Source organism: Etheostoma spectabile, unplaced genomic scaffold, assembly GCF_008692095.1.
Source record: "Etheostoma spectabile isolate EspeVRDwgs_2016 unplaced genomic scaffold, UIUC_Espe_1.0 scaffold00569713, whole genome shotgun sequence".
Classification (NCBI taxonomy): Eukaryota; Metazoa; Chordata; class Actinopteri; order Perciformes; family Percidae; genus Etheostoma; species Etheostoma spectabile.
Genome location: NW_022605275.1, coordinates 30001 through 48111, shown reverse-complemented (window position 1 = coordinate 48111; position 18111 = coordinate 30001). Strand labels below are relative to the sequence as shown.

The window sequence follows — 18111 nt, the reverse complement described above, 5'->3', positions numbered from 1 at the left end:
AAGCTGGACTTCCTCTGTCTCACGGAGACCTGGCAACAACCCAGCGACTTCTCTCAGCTCAACGCCTCCACTCCACCTGGGTTTGTTTATCATTCTCATCCTCGTGGCTCTGGCCGCGGGGGAGGTCTCGCGCTGCTCTATTGCGAGAAGTGGAAGATGTTGCCAGTTTCCACTCCAGTTTTCCGCTCTATGGAATGCTTTGTTTTTAAATTGCCTGGTCCTACTCCCACAGTTATTGCCACAGTCTACCGCCCCCCCAAACCACACAGCGACTTTTTAAACGAATTCTCCATACTACTTACCCACCTCTCTACTCTCTCTCCTAATGTCATTCTCCTTGGTGATTTTAATATTCACATTGACAATATAAATCTCCCACTCACCAAAGACTTTACCTCCTGTCTTGACAGTTCTGGATTCCATCAGTATGTTGATTTCCCCACACACATAAAAGGACATTCACTGGATTTAATCTGCTGCTCTGGCTTAATCCCCTCCAGCTGTTCTGCTGATGATGTTCACATTTCGGATCATTTTCTTTTGTCCTTCAATATCTCTCTGTCTCTCTCTGTAATCAAGCCAGTCCGCCAGATCTCTTTTCGTAATATCAAAAACATAAATACAGACATCCTATCCTCCCACATTGACAATTTGCCTATTCCTGATTTTTCCTCTCCAGACCACCTTGTCACCCATTATAATTCTGGACTTTGCAATATTCTCAACTTCCTTGCCCCTCTCAAAACCCGATCTGTGTCCTTTTCCCGCTCTGCCCCTTGGTTTTCACCTGAGCTCCGCCTCATGAAAGCCAAGGGTCGCCAACTTGAACGCCTCTATAAAAAAACTGGTCTCTCCATTCACAAAGAAATGTATAAATCTCATCTTCTTCATTACTCAAACTCAATAGCCGTAACTAAATATTAACTAAATAACCAAACTACTATTCTGAACTCATCTGCTCCAACGAAGGAAACTCCAGGTCTCTCTTTTCAATAATCCATAAGACCTTTAATCCCCCTGATTCTCTGCCTTCTCACATGTACTCAGTTGAAACTTGTAATTCACTGGTTGTCTTTTTTAATGAAAAAATCAACTCCATTCACCAGCAATTACATTTGACCCCCTTGCCTTCCCCTCCCCCTTTGCCCCTCCCCAGTAGCCAGTCATTTTGCTGCTTTCTACTGCCCACCCCCTCCGAAATTTCTGATCTCATTCGTAAATCCAAGTCCTTAACCTGTTCTCTTGACCCCCTCCCCACAGCTCTGGTCAAAACCTGTCTCACTTCCCTCATCTCCTTCATAACTACCATTATTCATTCTTCTCTCTCCTCTGGTATTGTCCCCTCACTTTTCAAAACAGCATCTGTCTCCCCAATTCTGAAAAAACCTGGCTCAGATCCAACCAGCTATAATAATCTTCGTCCTATCTCAAATCTTCCCTTTATTTCTAAAATTCTTGAAAAAATAGTGTCTGTTCAACTCCATGCTTTTCTTACCCTTAACTGTCTTTATGAACCTTTCCAGTCTGGTTTTCGCCCCTCCCATAGTACTGAAACTGCCCTTATAAAAATCACCAATGATCTCCTCACAGCTGCTGTTTCCGGACTCCTCTCCATCCTCATCCTCCTCGATCTCAGTGCGGCCTTTGATACCATTTCTCACTCCATTCTCCTCAATAGGCTTTCTTCCCTCGGCATCTCTCACACCCCTCTTGACTGGTTCCGCTCATATCTCTCCGACCGCACTCAGTTTATTCAACTCAAATCTTTCACATCCCACCCTTCCCCTGTTACTACTGGCGTCCCTCAAGGTTCAGTTCTTGGCCCCCTCCTTTTCATCACCTACCTACTTCCCCTTGGCAATATCTTCCGCAAATTCAACATTCATTTTCATTGTTACGCAGACGACACCCAGCTCTATTTATCCAGCAAACCCACCTCCTCGCTCCCCCCCTTGTCCCTTACTAACTGCTTACTTGAAATAAAAGACTGGTTCACCTCAAACTTCCTTAAACTAAACAGTGATAAAACCGAACTCCTCTTCGTAGCCACCAAATCCACCCTATCCAAAATCAATAGTTTCTCTCTACCAATCGACAACTCCTTGGTCTCCCCTTCCCCTCAGGTCAAGAGTCTGGGCCTCATCCTCGATTCCTCCCTCTCCTTTCAGTCACACATAAATAATATCTGCCGGTCTGCATACTTCCACCTACGCAACATAAACCGCCTCCGTCCGTCCCTTACCCCTCACACTGCCTCCATCCTTATCCACAGCCTCGTCACCTCCCGCCTTGACTACTGTAACTCTCTCCTTTTTGGCCTTCCTCAAAAATCCCTCCATAAACTTCAACTTCTTCAGAACTCAGCAGCTCGTGTCATTACCAGAACCCCCTCATTTCATCATATAACCCCGGTTCTTCAGCAGCTCCATTGGCTCCCGGTTCAATTCAGAATACAATTTAAAATCCTTCTCCATACTTTCAAAGCCGTCCATAACCTTGCCCCTCCATATCTATCAGAACTCCTACACATCGCCGTCCCCTCCCGCTCCCTCAGATCTTCCTCCTCCATCCACCTCACTGTCCCCCATGCTCAACTCATCACCATGGGGACCAGAGCCTTCAGCCGCTCTGCTCCCCAGCTCTGGAACTCACTCCCACCCGACCTCCGCAACATCAACTCTCCCTCTGTTCAAAACTAGACTAAAAACCCATCTGTTCCAGCTCGCTTATCTGTAAATACACTGGTCCTGTTTTGTTTTTGTTTGTTTGTTTTGTTATTACTACTTACACTTTTATGTTCCCTGTATCTGTCTTTTATTCTCTGTAAAGCGTCCTTGAGTGTTAGAAAGGCGCTGTTAAATAAAATGTATTATATTATTATTATTATTATGAACTGGGAACTGATATGCAGTGAGTCTAAAATAAGTTAACTGCTGTATGATGATGAGAATAAGATGAATAAATTATGTCATTCTGGTGCTATTCATCCAACAAGTCATTCAATTATTCAAAATGATAAATAATGTCATTCTGATTCATTCCATGATCAAAAATGATAGAGAGAGAGAGAGAGAGAGAGAGAGAGAGAACGATAGATAGATGGACAGAGAGAGAGAGATACAGTGAGGAAAATAAGTATTTGAACACTCTGCTATTGTGCAAGTTCTCCCACTTAGAGATCATGGAGGGTCTGATGTCCTCGTAGGTGCATGTCCACTGTGACAGACATGTCCACTGTGAGAGACATAATCTAAAAAAAATCTAGAAATCACAATGTAGGATTTATTAACTATTTATTTGTATGATACAGCTGTAAATAAGTATTTGAACACCTGTCTATCAGCTAGAATTCTGTCCCTCAAAGACCTGATAGTCTGTCTTCAAAATACCCCCCCCCCCCCCCCACTCCATTTATTATCCTAAATTAGATGCACCTGTTTGAGGTCGTTAGCTGCATAAAGACATCTGTCCCCCCCATACAATCAGTAAGAATCCAACTACTAACATGGCCAAGACCAAAGAGCTGTCCAAAGACACTAGAGACTAAATTGTTCCCCTCCACAAGGCTGGACAGGACTACGGGGACATGTCCAAGCAGCTTGGTGAAGACAGGTCCACTGTTGGAGCAATCATAAGAAAATGGAAGAAGCTAAACATGACTGTCCATCTCCCTCGTTCTGGGGCTCCATGCAGGATCTCACCTCGGGGGGTCTTAATGATCCTAATTAAGGTGAGAAATCAGCCCAGAACTACACGGGAGGAGCTGGTCCAGGACCTGAAAAGAGCTGGGACCACCGTTTCCAAGGTTACTGTTGGTAACACACTAAGACGTGGGAGAAAGTCATGTGGTCTGATGAGACCAGAATAGAACTTTTTGGTTATAATTCCACTAACCGTGTTTGGAGGAAGAAGAATGATGAGGACCATCCCAAGACCACCATCCCTACTGTGAAGCATGGGGGGGTAGCATCATGCTTTGGGGGGGTTTCTGCACATGGGACAGGGCGACTGCACTGTATTAAGGAGAGGAGGACCGGGGCCATGGATTGGGAGATTTTGGGGACCAACCTCCTTCCCTCAGTTAGAGCATTGAAGATGGGTTGAGGCTGGGTCTTCCAACATGACAAAGACCCGAAGACCACAGCCAGGAGAACCAAGGGGGGGCTCTGGAAGAAGCAGATCAAGGTTCTGGGGGGGCCTAGCCAGTCTCCAGACCTAAACCCAATAGAGAATCTTTGGAGGGAGCCCAGAAACCTGACTGGTCTAGAGAAGATCTGTGTGGAGGGGGGGCCAAAATCCCTTCTGCAGGGTGTCAAACCTGGTGAAGGACTACAGGAAACGTTGGAAACAAAGGCTGCTGGACCAAATATTTACATGGATTTTCTCAGGTGTTCAAATACTTATTTGCAGGTGTATCATACAAATAAATAGTTAATAAATCATACGTTGTGATTTCTGGATGTTTTTTTCAGATTATGTCTCTCACAGTGGACATGTCTCTCACAGTGGACATGTCTCTCATAGTGGACATGCACCTACGAGGACATCAGACCCTCCATGATTTCTAAGTGGGAGAACTTGCAAAATAGCAGGGTGTTAAATACTTATTTACTCACTGTAGATAGGTAGAGAGAAAAAGAGAGTGATAGATGGATAAAGAGAGAGAGAGATAGATAGATGGAGAGAGACAGAAAGAGATAGATAGACAGAGAAAGAGAGATACAGTGGTGTGAAAAAGTGTTTGCCCCCATCCTCATTTCCTGTTCCTTTGCATGTTTGTCACACTAAGTGTTTCGGAACATCAAACCAATTTAAACAATAGTCAAGGACAACACAAGTAAACACAAAATGCAATTTGTAAATGAAGGTGTTTATTATTAAAGGTGAAAAAAAATCCAAACCATCATGGCCCTTTGTGAAAAAGTGATTGCCCCCCTTGTTAACCCTCTGGGCCCTGAGGCCATTTTTACAGTTTAATTTCCGTCTGGATTTATTTTATATAAAAGCTTGTAAAACATCAACCCTGTTGTCTACAGTCAAGATATGAACATCATTGTTTTTAGGACAAACTGGGCTATTAGAATATTTGGGTTGCAGTGAGGTCACTTGCATGTTAAAAATGGTTGTAGGGCCTTTAAGATAAATAAATAAATGTATTATAAATAAATTAATCTTCCAGATATGTATTGATATCACAGACATATAAGTAAAACCTAAGCCATTTTCCATTCTAAAACACTTCTCATATGTCTTGGGAGTCACACTGTGAAGAAATAATCATAACTTATACAGTTGACAAAATACATGTATTTTTTTCCAAAAAAGTCAGACGTTTTGCTCTTATGACATTTACTTATGCCAATAATAACATAATAATGTCATATTTATTGATATTACACCAACAGCAATGTTATACAAGCAAATATGTGTCTAAATAGTGCACCATTTGGCCTTCCATAGAGTATATAGGCATTTGTGTCCCCTCTGGCCTTCCATACAAGAGGGGTGCCTTTATCTCCCATATATGGGCATGTACTTCCTGAAACAATAGACGGGAGAGACAGAGAGAGAGAGACCAGAGATTAGACGAACGATTCAGCGGCTGAAATGAGCCAAAATGCGATGAATTATGGATATAAAGTGGACCAATCTTGGATATAACAGTATGGATTTAAAGCCCAAAGATGCTGAAGTTCCAGGCTGGATTGAAAATCCCCTGTAGAGGCTAGAAAGACCCGGAAAAGACCGCCGTAAAGCCGAAAACGTCAGGATTCAAACGAAACCGAAAGTAAGTAAATCACTTGTATGGTTCAAAAGTTATTAAACTATGAATCAGAGGTACTTTTTTACTCGTGGGCGAGTGTCTCAGTCTCAGAGGATTAAAACATACTATAACTGTGGTTGTCCACACCTGAGTTCAATTTCTCTAGCCACACCCAGGCCTGATTATTGCCACACCTGTTCACAATCAAGGCATCACTTAAATAGGAGCTGCTTGACACAGTAAGGTCCACCAGAAGATCCTTAAAAGCTACACATCCTGCCGAGACCCAAAGAAATTCAGGAACAATTGAGAAAGAAAGTATTTGAGATCTATCAGTCTGGAAAGGGTTATAAAGCCATTTCCAAAGCTTTGGGAATCCAGCGAACCACAGTGAGAGCCATTATCCACAAATGGCGAAGACATGGAACAGTGGTGAACCTTCCCAGGAGTGGCCGGCCGCCCAAAATTACCCCAAGAGCGCAGCGACGACTCATCCAAGAGGTCACAAAAGACCCCACAACAACGTCCAAAGACCTGCAGGCCTCACTTGCCTCAGTTAAGGTCAGCGTTCATGCCTCCACCATCAGGAAAAGACTGGGCAAAAATGGCCTGCATGGCAGAGTTCCAAGGAGAAAACCACTGCTGAGCAAAAAGTACATCAAAGCTTGTCTCAATTTCTCCAAAACACATCTTGATGATCCCCAAGACTTTTGGAACAACATTCTGTGGATCGATGAGACAAAAGTGGAACTCTTTGGAAGGTGTATGTCCAAGTATATCTGGTGTAGAAGGAACACTGCATTTCATAAAAAGAACATTATATCAACAGTAAAATATGGTGGTGGTAGTGTGATGGTCTGGGGCTGTTTTGCTGCTTCAGGACCTGGAAGACTTGCCGTGATAAAAGGAACTATGAATTCTGCTGTCTACCAAGAGATCCTGAAGGAGAATGTCCAACCATCTGTTCGTGTACTCAAGCTGAAACGAACTTGGGTTCTGCAGCAGGACAATGATCCTAAACACACCAGCAAGTCCACCACCGAATGGCTGAAGAAAAACAAAATGAAGACTTTGGAGTGGCCTAGCCAAAGTCCTGACCTGAATCCTATTGAGATGTTGTGGTATGACCTTAAAAAGGCCGTTCATGCTCGAAAACTCTCTAATGTAACTGAATTTGGACAATTCTGCAAAGATGAGTGGACCAAAATTCCTCCAGGATGCTGTAAAAGCCTCATTGCACGTTATCGCAAACGCTTGGTTGCAGTTGTTGCTGCTAAGGGTGGCCCAACCAGTTATTAGGTTTAGGGGGCAATCACTTTTTCACACAGGGCCATGATGGTTTGGATTTTTTTTCACCTTTAATAATAAACACCTTCATTTACAAATTGCATTTTGTGTTTACTTGTGTTGTCCTTGACTATTGTTTAAATTGGTTTGATGTTCCGAAACACTTAAGTGTGACAAACATGCAAAGGAACAGGAAATGAGGAAGGGGGCAAACACTTTTTCACACCACTGTAGATAGAGCAACTCCACCAGTGACACCCCTAGGGGGTCAATGAACTGCCTGTCCCAAGTCAGGGTAAAGGAGGAGGGTTGGGCGTAGGGTTAGCCACCCTACCCTGTAAAAAAGTAAATCGCTACAGAAACGTCAACAACAATACAAACAGTAAACCTTATCCTGGGAGCGGAAGGATCTTCTTCACGAAGACGAATGACGCTGGGTGGTGAAAGCCGAAAGGAAGCTACAAAGCCGACTACCCTCCTGTCAACCAGGAACATCAACATCGCCACATGGAATGTTAGGACCATGTATGAGCCAGGGAAGACGGTGCAAGTGGCAATCAAAATGAGGAACAACAACTTGGCCATGTTAGTCATCAGCGAGACACGTTGGACCCAAGCTGGACAGACACGACTAACAACAGGAGAGCGGCTGTTGTACTCTGGGCATGAAGGAAGAGACGCACCCCATACTCAGGGAGTAGGCTTCATGCTGTCCAAGCAGGCACAAAGGGCACTGATTGGATGGGAGACACACGGCCCCAGGATCATTACTGCATCACACCGGACTATGAAGAAAAAGATCAAGATGAACGTCGTCCAGTGCTATGCTCCAACAAATGACAGTGAAGAGGAGGACAAAGACCAGTTTTATAGCAGACTGCAGAAAATCCTCGAGACCTATCCAGAAAAGGACGTCACCATCATGGGAGATGTCAACGCCAAAATCGGGACTGACAACACCGGATACGAACTAGTCATGGGAACCCATACCCTGGGAGAGATGAATAAGAATGGAGAGAGATTTGTGGACCTATGCGCACTCAACAACCTGGTGATCGGAGGCAGCATCTTTCCTCACAAGCGGATCCATAAGAGTACTTGGGTATCGCCAGATAGCAAGACCGAGAACCAGACGATCACGTCTGCATTAGCAAGAAATTCAGACGATCCTTGCAGGATGTTAGAGTGAGAAGAGGGCCAGACGTGGCGTCCGACCACCACCTGGTGGTGGCCAGACTGAAGTTGAAGCTGAAAAGGAACAACAAGATAGAAACATCAGACAGAAGAGTAAAATACAACGTCAGCCTTCTGAAAGACCCCAAGACTAAACAAGAGTTTAGCCTGGCACTGAAAAACAAGTTCGAAGTGCTTCAGGAACTACTTGAAGAGGAGGATGATAATGTAGTCAACAGATGGCAGAAAGTGATTTGCAATTGCGAGACGAACAGGCAGGCTTCCGGCAAAATAGATTCTGCACTGACCAAATCGCTACTCTACGCATCATAGCTGAACAGTCCTTGGAGTGGAAGTCATCATTGTACATCAACTTCATCGACTATGAAAAGGCATTCGATAGCGTGGATCGAGAAACCCTCTGGAAGCTCCTTTGGCACTATGGCATCCCAGCCAAGTTGGTCAACCTGATTAAAATCTCCTATGAAGTTATGTCCTGCAGAGTTATACATGGAGGACAGCTCACAAACAGCTTCCAAGTACGAACAGGAGTCCGACAAGGATGCCTGTTGTCACCTTTCCTCTTCCTCCTCGCAACCGACTGGATTATGAAGACATCCACCAGCGAGCGTAGGAACGGAATAAAATGGACTCTGTGGAGCCAGCTCGACGACTTAGACTTTGCCGATGATCTGGCTTTACTTTCCCACAGCCAGCAGCAGATGCAAGAGAAGACAAATGTAGTGGCAACCTTGTCGCAGCAAATCGGCCTAATCATCCACAGGGACAAGACCAAGATCCTAAAGACCAACTCTGCAAGCACAGAACCCATCACCCTGAATGGGAGCCCCCTGGAAGAAGCGCAGTCCTTCACATACTTGGGAAGCATCATTGACCGGCAGGGCGGTACAGACGCAGACGTCAAGGCAAGGATTGGTAAAGAAAGAGCCGCCTTCGCCCAGCTCAAGAACATCTGGACCTCCAGAGAGCTGTCAGTGACCACCAAGATCCGAATATTCAACTCCAACGTAAAGTCAGTCTTACTGTATGGGGCAGAGACCTGGAGGATAAATAAGACTACCATCAGAAAAGTCCAGACCTTCATCAACACCTGCCTCAGAAGAATTCTCCAGATCCGATGGCCTGACACCATCAGTAATACCAACCTCCAGGAAAGGACAGGCCAACTCCCTGCCGAAGAAGAAATCAGGAAGAGGAGATGGGGCTGGATAGGGCATACCCTACGAAAACCACCAACCAGCATCACTAGGCAGGCGTTGCGGTGGAACCCACAAGTCAAGTGGGAGAGAGGTCGGCCAAGAAACACCTGGCGACGCGACCTTGAGGCTGACACCACCAAGATGGGCTACACCTGGAACCAGTTAGAGAAAATGGCCCAGGAAAGAGGACTCTGGAGAGCTGTTGTTGTTGTTGTTGTTGGCGGCCCATACCCTGGTAGGGGTGACGGGCAGTAAGTAAGTAAGTAGATAGAGCAGGAATATTATACCAGAAACAGAACAGAAAACACTACAATGTACATACTTTCACTTACTCATACCACATGGTGCTGATAGTACTTGTATTTCAGGAAGGATCTGAATGCAGAACTTTTACATGGAGTTTTGTCACAGAGAGTATTATTACTTTTACTTCAGTAAGGATCTACGGCAGACGTATAGCAAGGGAACAGGGATGGAAAGAGTATTATTACATGGAGTATTTTCACAGAGAGTAGTATTACATGGAGTTTATTCACAGATATTAGTATTCAATTCAATTTTCAATTTTTATTTTATCTATAGTATCAATTCATAACAAGAGTTATCTTGAGACACTTTACAGATAGAGCAGGTCTAGACCACACTCCGGAATTTACAGGGACCCAACAGGTCTAGTAGTTTCCTCCAGAGCAGCAACAGTGTCACTGTGGCGATTACATAGTGTTACATGGAGTATTTTCACAGAGAGTAGTATTACTTGTACTTGTACTTGTACTTCAGTAAGGATCTAATGCAGATGTATAGCAAGGGAAAAGGGATGGAAAGAGTATTATCACATGTGTATTTTCACAGAGAGTAGTACTACATGGAGTGTTTTCACAGAGAGTAGTGTTACATGGAGTATTTTCACAGATATTAGTATTACATGGAGTGTTTTCCCAGAGAGTAGTATTACTTGTACTTCTATTTCAGTAAGGATCTAAGGCAGACATATAGCAAGTGAACAGGGATGGAAAGAGTATTATAACATTAAGTGTTTTCACAGATAGTAGTAGGGTGACCACCTTCTAATAAGCCCAAGGGGGGACAAGTGGTATGTTTCTGAGGGACAATGTGGGACACTGCCTGGCGAAGCGGTGCCCCCCCACGGGCAGGCTCACAAATACTGGTTTACCCATTTCTAGCACCTTACATGGTATATTAATAACCTTACATGGTATATTAATAACCTTACATGGTATATTAATAACCTTACATGGTATATTAATAACCTTACATGGTATATTAATAACGCCCTATGCCCCTGAACATGTGTAACTGCTGATGTAAGCTCATGAATAGAACCAATGTGTATTTTTTTCTAAATAAAGATTAATATTTTGAACATTCATACAACTATAACATAATTGACAGATGCACTTCCACTTACGATTTACTTTAGCTATTTAATTTTATTTTTCATTACAATTTATTCACTTTAAATACATTATAATATAAAATTATAGGACTAACAGGAATTGTAGTTGCTCAACACCACAGGAACAGTTTAAACAGAAGAGTCTTCCCAGTCTTCCTTGTACCCCCCTTCTCTTTCTAACTGATGGGGGGGCCTCAGACTCGGGCTCTTTCTCCAGTTTTTGAGTTGGAAAGCGCGTTCCTAAAAGTCCCTTCCCAGTGTCTGGTGTGCACGTGCCTGCGCTGTCATGACAACAAATCGGAGGGATTTTAACTATTTGTCTGATTTAAAGTCCTATTCTGGACATTCTGGCTGATAGTGACGTTTAGAAGTCAGAGGGACTAAATCCGTTCAGATCACAGATCATCTCCAGTCTGTTGTTAATTAAAATCAGCATCAGATCTCATGTAGAACATCCTGAGACCTACAATTAAAACTAGAGACTGTTCCAGCTGATATGTGGGTCTGATTATATTTTATTAAATCGGAATCGCACCACAGTGTTAAAGTCACTTCCTGTTCTGGAATCGGCTGGAAACTGTCCGACTTTACCGCAGCTTTTAGTGTCCCCCCCCCACCACCCCCCGGCTGCTGCCGCCTGCTCTCGTCTACTTTACAGGCGCAGTTCATGTCCAACGAGCCTAATGTTCGTTTGGCTGCCTCGGGTTCCAAGATAGAGCGACCAACTTTTTTTTTTGAGCAAGCATTGATTATGCGTGACACGGTCTCAATTTGCGGGACGCGTGAATTGGGCTTCAAACGCTGTGCGCGCACGCGCTACGCGGGACGGGTGGTCACCCTAGATAGTAGTATTACATGGAGTATTTTCACAGAGAGTAGTATTACTTGTACTTGTACTTCAGTAAGGCTCTAAGGCAAACATATAGAAAGGGAACAGGGATGGAAAGAGTATTATTACATTAAGTGTTTTCACAGATAGTAGTATTACATGGAGTATTTTCACAGAGAGTAGTATTACTTGTACTTTTCCTTCAGTAAGGATCTAAGGCAGACGTATAGTAAGGGAACAGGGATGGAAAGAAGAATTTAAAATAGTCCAAACTGTGAATGTTTTATGATTTTTTTATTTATTAGAGCCTGGAGATTCAGTTATAATAATAATAATAATGATAATAATAATAACAATAATAATAACAATAATAATAACAACTCCACAGAGAGATTTAATCATTCATTTAACTTTAACCCAATCAAAGATGTGAATGTCATTTGTTCTTCAGGGTTAGTCCAGAGCTGTGTCACCTGTTGAGAAAATATATAAAGATATACATACATATACTGTGCTGTTGTCTCTCCACATGGTAATCTCTACATGGTACTCTCTAACGTTGTGTCTATGTAGTACTCTCTACTGTTGTCACTACAAAGTACTCTCTACTGTTTTCTCTACATACTACTCTCTACTGTTGTGTCTCTCCATACTACTCTCTACTGTTGTCTCTCTACTGTTGTCTACATAGTATTCTCTAACGTTGCCTCTACACGGTACAGTCTACTATCGTCTCTCTACATACTACTCTCTACTGTTGTCTCTCCATACAACTCTCTACTGTTGTCTCTCTACTGTTGTCTCTACATACTACTCTCTACTGTCGTCTCTCCATACTACTCTCTACTGTTGTGTCTCTACATACTACTCTCTACTGTTGTCTCTCTACTGTGTCTCTACATATTACTCTCTACTGTTGTCTCTCTACTGTGTCTCTACATACTACTCTCTACTGTTGTCTCTACATACTATGTACTATGTTATGTACAATATGTATACACACATACATATATTCATACTGTGTAGAGGCAGTGTTTTTATATGTGTGTCTATGTACTGTGGAGACAATAAACTCTGTAATGTACTGTATATGTACACATACATGAATAGAGGCTGTGTTGTCTGATTTCTTCCAGTGATCATTTCTCTCAGTGCTTTGCTGAAGTAATTCCATATGTGCACATGTTGTAATATCTGTTCACACAGTGAATCATATTCACGTTGTGTGTTGTGTGTTGAATATGTAAATCTTTAGACGGTGTTGCTGTCTGTCTCTGTCTGTTAGACGGTGTTGCTGTCTGTCTCTGTCTGTTAGACGGTGTTGCTGTCTGTCTCTGTCTGTTAGACAGTGTTGCTGTCTGTCTCTGTCTGTTAGACGGTGTTGCTGTCTGTCTCTGTCTGATTGTTGCCTCCGGTGATCATTTCTCTCAGTCCTTTGCTGAAGTGAAGATTTGCTCCGATCACAATGAAACCCTGCAGAGAAGAAACCAACTGAGTTAACTGCAGGGGGTAATTACAACAGAAGAACACAACTGCTGTGAACACCAGGGGGCAGTAATGAAAGAAGAACACAACTGAGTGAACACCAGGGGGCAGTAATTACAGAAGAAATCAACTGAGTGAACCCCAGGGGGCAGTAATGACGAAGAACACAACTGAGTGAACACCAGAGGGCAATAATGACAGAAGAACACAACTGCTGTGGACATCAGGGGGCAATGATGACAGAAGAACAAAACTGCTGTGGACACCAGGTGGCAGTAATGAAAGAAGAACACAACTGACTAAACACCAGGGGGCAGTAATGACAGAAGAATACAACTGAGTGAACACCAGGGGGCAGTAATGACAGAAGAACACCACTACTGTGGACACCAGGGGGCAGTAATGACAGAAAAACACAAATGAGTTAACACTTGGGGGCAGTAATGACAGAAGAACACAACTACTGTGGACACCAGGGGGCAGTAATGACAGAAGAACACAACTACTGTGGACACCAGGGGGCAGTAATGACAGAAGAACACAACTGAGTTAACACCAGGGGCAGTAATGACATAAGAACACAACTACTGTGGACACCAGGGGGCAGTAATGACAGAAGAACACAACTGAGTTAACCCTAGGGGGCAGTAGTGACAGAAGAACACAACTGAGTTAACACCAGGGGCAGTAATGAAAGAAGAACACAACTGCTGTAGACACCAAGGGGCAGCCAGGGGGCAGTAAGTACAGCTATATAAAGTGCTAGCTCGTAGCGGCTCCAAAACATGTTGTCAGGGGAGTTAATTCCTGATGCAGAATGTCTCATGTAGTCTCAGTCAGACAGGGGGCTCCAAGTCAGTCCAATGCCATCCTTGGAGACACATGATTCCCCTGATGCAGAAGTTCTCATGTAGTCTCAGTCAAACAGGGGGCTCTAAGTCAGTCCAATACCATCCTTGGAGACACAGGATTCCCCTGATCAGGAACGCTGCCGTCAATTCTCAACATGGGGGTAAAACCACTTAATTGCGTGAGGTTAAAAAATATACGTTTAAGTAAGACTCTGGACAAGATGGGGACACAAACCTCAGTCTCCTGGGGGAAAGTCCTGTATTGTTTGACCCATCCACCCCCCCAACTTGCCTCTGTGTTTCAGACTACTCTCTACTGTTGTCTCTCTACTGTTGTCTCTACATGCTACTCTCTACTGTTGTGTCTCTACAGTTGTGTCTCTACATACTACTATCAACTGTTGTCTCTACATACTACTCTCTACTGTTCTCTCTACATACTACTCTCTATTGTAGTCTTACTTGAAAGTATACTCTACTGTTGTCTTTCTTGATATTACATTGTCTTACAGATGCTTCAGGAGACTTTTTGCGTTGGATTCTGATGCTGAAAGACACTTCCCAAGATTCAGTAAGTCACAAGTTGGGAGTGAGAACGACTTGACATTGGACGGTCAAACTAATACATACATATATAATGAGCCAAAAAAACATAGCATCATGTAGAAACATAAAGGTCAATGTATAACTCACGTTGTGATATTCAACAACCTCCTCAATGAAATCCATCCCATCAGCCAGGGGAATCCGAACTCCTTTTTTTGTCCAGTCTGAACACACACAAACACACACAAAAACACACACACACAGTGTCAGGAAAACATCAATACAATCAGAGACAGTTTAGAAGTAAGATGCCCAACTCAGAGGAACGTCCTGTCTCAGAGGAATTCCGGTCTGTCCATGTCCTGCATGTCCTGAGTGTTTTGGTTTCCAATGGGAGAAGTGATCGTGAGACACAGAATTAGAGCAATGTTTTCACCCAGTAGTCACCAAAGTAAGAATTGGAGCCATTCCCTGTCCAACGTGAACGAGACACTACTGCGTTACTGTGTCATCTGGCAGCAGAAGGACACAATCTAGTGTGTCTAAATTGCAGTTTCTGAAACAGGAGGTGCACATTTTGGGACATGACATCTCTGCATCAGGGAAACATGGTCTCCTTCTCGAATGGAGGCATAGTTTCCCTTCCAAACTGATAATGTCATTTTAGGAATGTGTTGCTATTGTCGTGATTCCATTTTAAATAATGCACACTTCACTTATCTTTATCCTTATTGTGACTATTATTTTCACTGTTCCTCACACCTCCAACCGGCCCCGTCAGACACGCCTACTAAGAACCTGGGTCAAACACCCCAAGCAGCTGGTCTGCATAATCCCTCAGCCCGTGTCCAGAGACACCATGGGGTCCCTTAGCCAGATAAGTGGTTTTACTCCACTGTCAGCATAGTGTCACCAGTCACAGCTGAGAGGTCTCTGGATTGGTAGCCGGTGATGTGCTGGACGCTGGTTATTGCTGAGGAAGTAGCCCCTCAATCCTCTTATAGGCTACCTTGGCCCCATAACCAGCCCTGAAAGCAATGTTTCTGTCTCTGAGCAGGCTCTGGACAACTGTTGTTGTCCAGGGCTTGTGGTTGGGCTAGGATTAGGGTAGACCTGGGTAAACTTGTGTCTGTACAATACCTAATGTAGCACTGGACAGTTGTTGTGTAGCCTACTCCTCTAGGTTCTGGTCCCGGGTTCTTCTCTTAAAGAAGTTCTGTAGCTGATGAAAGCTGCTTTGGGCCATGTTTTACCAGTCTTAGATGTGGTGAGAACATGTTTCCTTAGGGGAGGTGTATGCTAGGATCAACAGCAGTGATCTAATTCAATTCATTTTTATTTATAGTATCAAATCATAACAAAAGTTATCTCGAGACACTTTACAGGTAGAGCTGGTCTAGTCCACTCTATAATTTACAGATAGAGCAGGTCTACTCCACTCTATATTTTACAGATAGAGCGGGTCTAGTCCGCTCTATAATTTGCAGATAGAGCAGGTCTAGACCGCTCTATAATTTACAGATAGAGCAGGTCTAGTCTGCTCTATAATTTACAGATAGAGCAGGTCTAGACCGCTCTATAATTTACAGATAGAGCAGGTCTAGTCTGCTCTATAATTTACAGAGAGAGCAGGTCTAGACCGCTCTATAATTTACGAGGACCCAACAATTCTATCAATAACCCAAGGAAAACCTTTGGGTGAAAACACATAAAGCCTGTGGATTATAAGCTCCCCAGAGCTGAGTTAGTAACAATGCTTTCTGGGACATGGAGGCACTCAGAGGGAAAGAGAGAGGAGCTCAGTGATATAATAAATCAGACTGGTCCAGGTGTGCTAGCGGTTTCATAGCTGATATCTTTAATAATTTTTAGATATATATTTAGAGAATATGTAATGAGTGTCAGTGAGTTTTACTGCTGATGAATCACTTACTGTTGATTAAAGGAACCACGGACATCTGCAGCATCGTCTTTAGAGGAGCCTGCAGAGGAATCAACTGACAGACAGACAGACAGACAGACAGACAGGTTAGTCTATGCATCCAGGCTGACAGGCTCTTCGTGTAGTTGTCAGGTTAACGTCTGCAGGTGGAGCTAACTCACTGCAAGAGATTCCAGAGCAGATTGGTTGGAGAAGATTTTAAACCTGAAAGAAGAGAATCGGGTCAATCTGACGGTGATGAACAAAGAGAATAATCACAACTGCGTGTGTGTGTGTGCGTGTGTGCGTGTGTGTGTGTGATTGTGTGTTTGTGTGTTTACCTGCGGAGGTCAGCATGAACAGCCAGACGTTTTCCCTTCATAGAAACTTTAGCGTTGAACTTTGATTCCTGCAGGTGGACAGAAACACACATTTGTGTGTTTAGTAGTTACTGTATTTATTATACATATATACTGTATAATATATATCACAAAGACTGGCTACGGATACAGATTCCGAAGCGCAACAACCATCAGTCACCTCTTCTACATGGATGACATCAAGCTCTATGCCAGAAATTAGCGAGACATGGACTCACTGATCCACACTACCAGGATCTACAGCAACAACCTGAGCTCACTGATCCATACCACCAGGATCTACAGCAACGACCTGGACTCACTGATCCACACCACCAGGATCTAAAGCTACAACATTGGAATGTCGTTTGGACTGGACAAGTGTGGTCGCATGGTATCAAAAAGAGGGAAGATGATCAGAACTGAGGGGATTGAACTACCAGAAGGCCACATTGCAGATGTTTAGGATAGTTACAAATACCTTGGGGTGCCCCAGGCTAACAGAAACCATGAGGAGGCAGCAAGGAAGACCGCAACAGCCAAATACCTACAAAGAGTGAGGCAAGTCCTGAAAAGTCAGCTGAACGGGAGAAACAAGATCCAAGCCATCAACACATCCGCCCTGACAGTCATCAGATACCCCCTGGTATAATAAACTGGCCAAAGGAGGAGATAAAGGCTACTGACATCAAGACCAGAAAGCTCCTCACAATGCATGGATGGTTTCACCCCAAATCCAGCACCCTGAGATTGGACACCAAGCATAACGAGGGGGGCCGAGGGCTAGTGAGTGTCAAGACCACGGTCCAGGATGAGACGACGAAGATCCAGGAGTACATCAGGAAGATGGCCCCCAAAGATGAAGGGCTTAGTGAAGACCTCAGGCAGCAGAAACCCAAAGGTGAGGAAAAGGAAGAGGAAGAACCGTCATGGAGGGACAAGCCGCTGCACGGCGTGGACCACAGAACCATAGAAGAAGAAATCCTACCAGGGGCTGGAAAAGGCTGAAGGACAGCACAGAGGCCGTACCCATGGCAGCACAAGAACAGACACTCAGTACAAGATCTATAAAGGCTGGGATCTACCACACCAGGCAGGACCCCAGGTGCAGACTGTGCAAGGATGCCCCTGAGACAGTACAGCACATAACAGCAGGGTGTAAGATGCAGGCAGGAAGTGCGTACATGGAACACCATAACCAGGAGCTGTCATAGTGCACAGGAACATCTGCCACGAGGATGGGCTGAAAGTACCAAGGT

General features: G+C 43.9%; 2 protein-coding genes across 2 annotated transcripts in view; one reads left to right on the top strand and one right to left on the bottom strand.

Moving 5' to 3' along the window:
* The first annotated feature begins 7478 nt into the window (after positions 1-7478).
* Positions 7479-9699, top strand: LOC116685271 (uncharacterized). Its single transcript, XM_032510407.1, is given in 3 exon segments — positions 7479-8181; positions 8184-8476; positions 8479-9699. Coding segments are annotated over 3 exon segments (2217 nt in total).
* A 3217-nt stretch (positions 9700-12916) lies between these two features.
* Positions 12917-18111, bottom strand: part of LOC116685273 (phospholipid transfer protein-like) — a 29728-nt gene continuing 24533 nt past the window's right edge. Inside the window, 5 exon segments of the mRNA XM_032510414.1 lie at positions 12917-13163; positions 14720-14796; positions 16506-16569; positions 16676-16718; positions 16835-16902. Coding sequence (XP_032366305.1) covers positions 13062-13163; positions 14720-14796; positions 16506-16569; positions 16676-16718; positions 16835-16902 — 354 coding nt within the window. The 3' untranslated portion in view covers positions 12917-13061.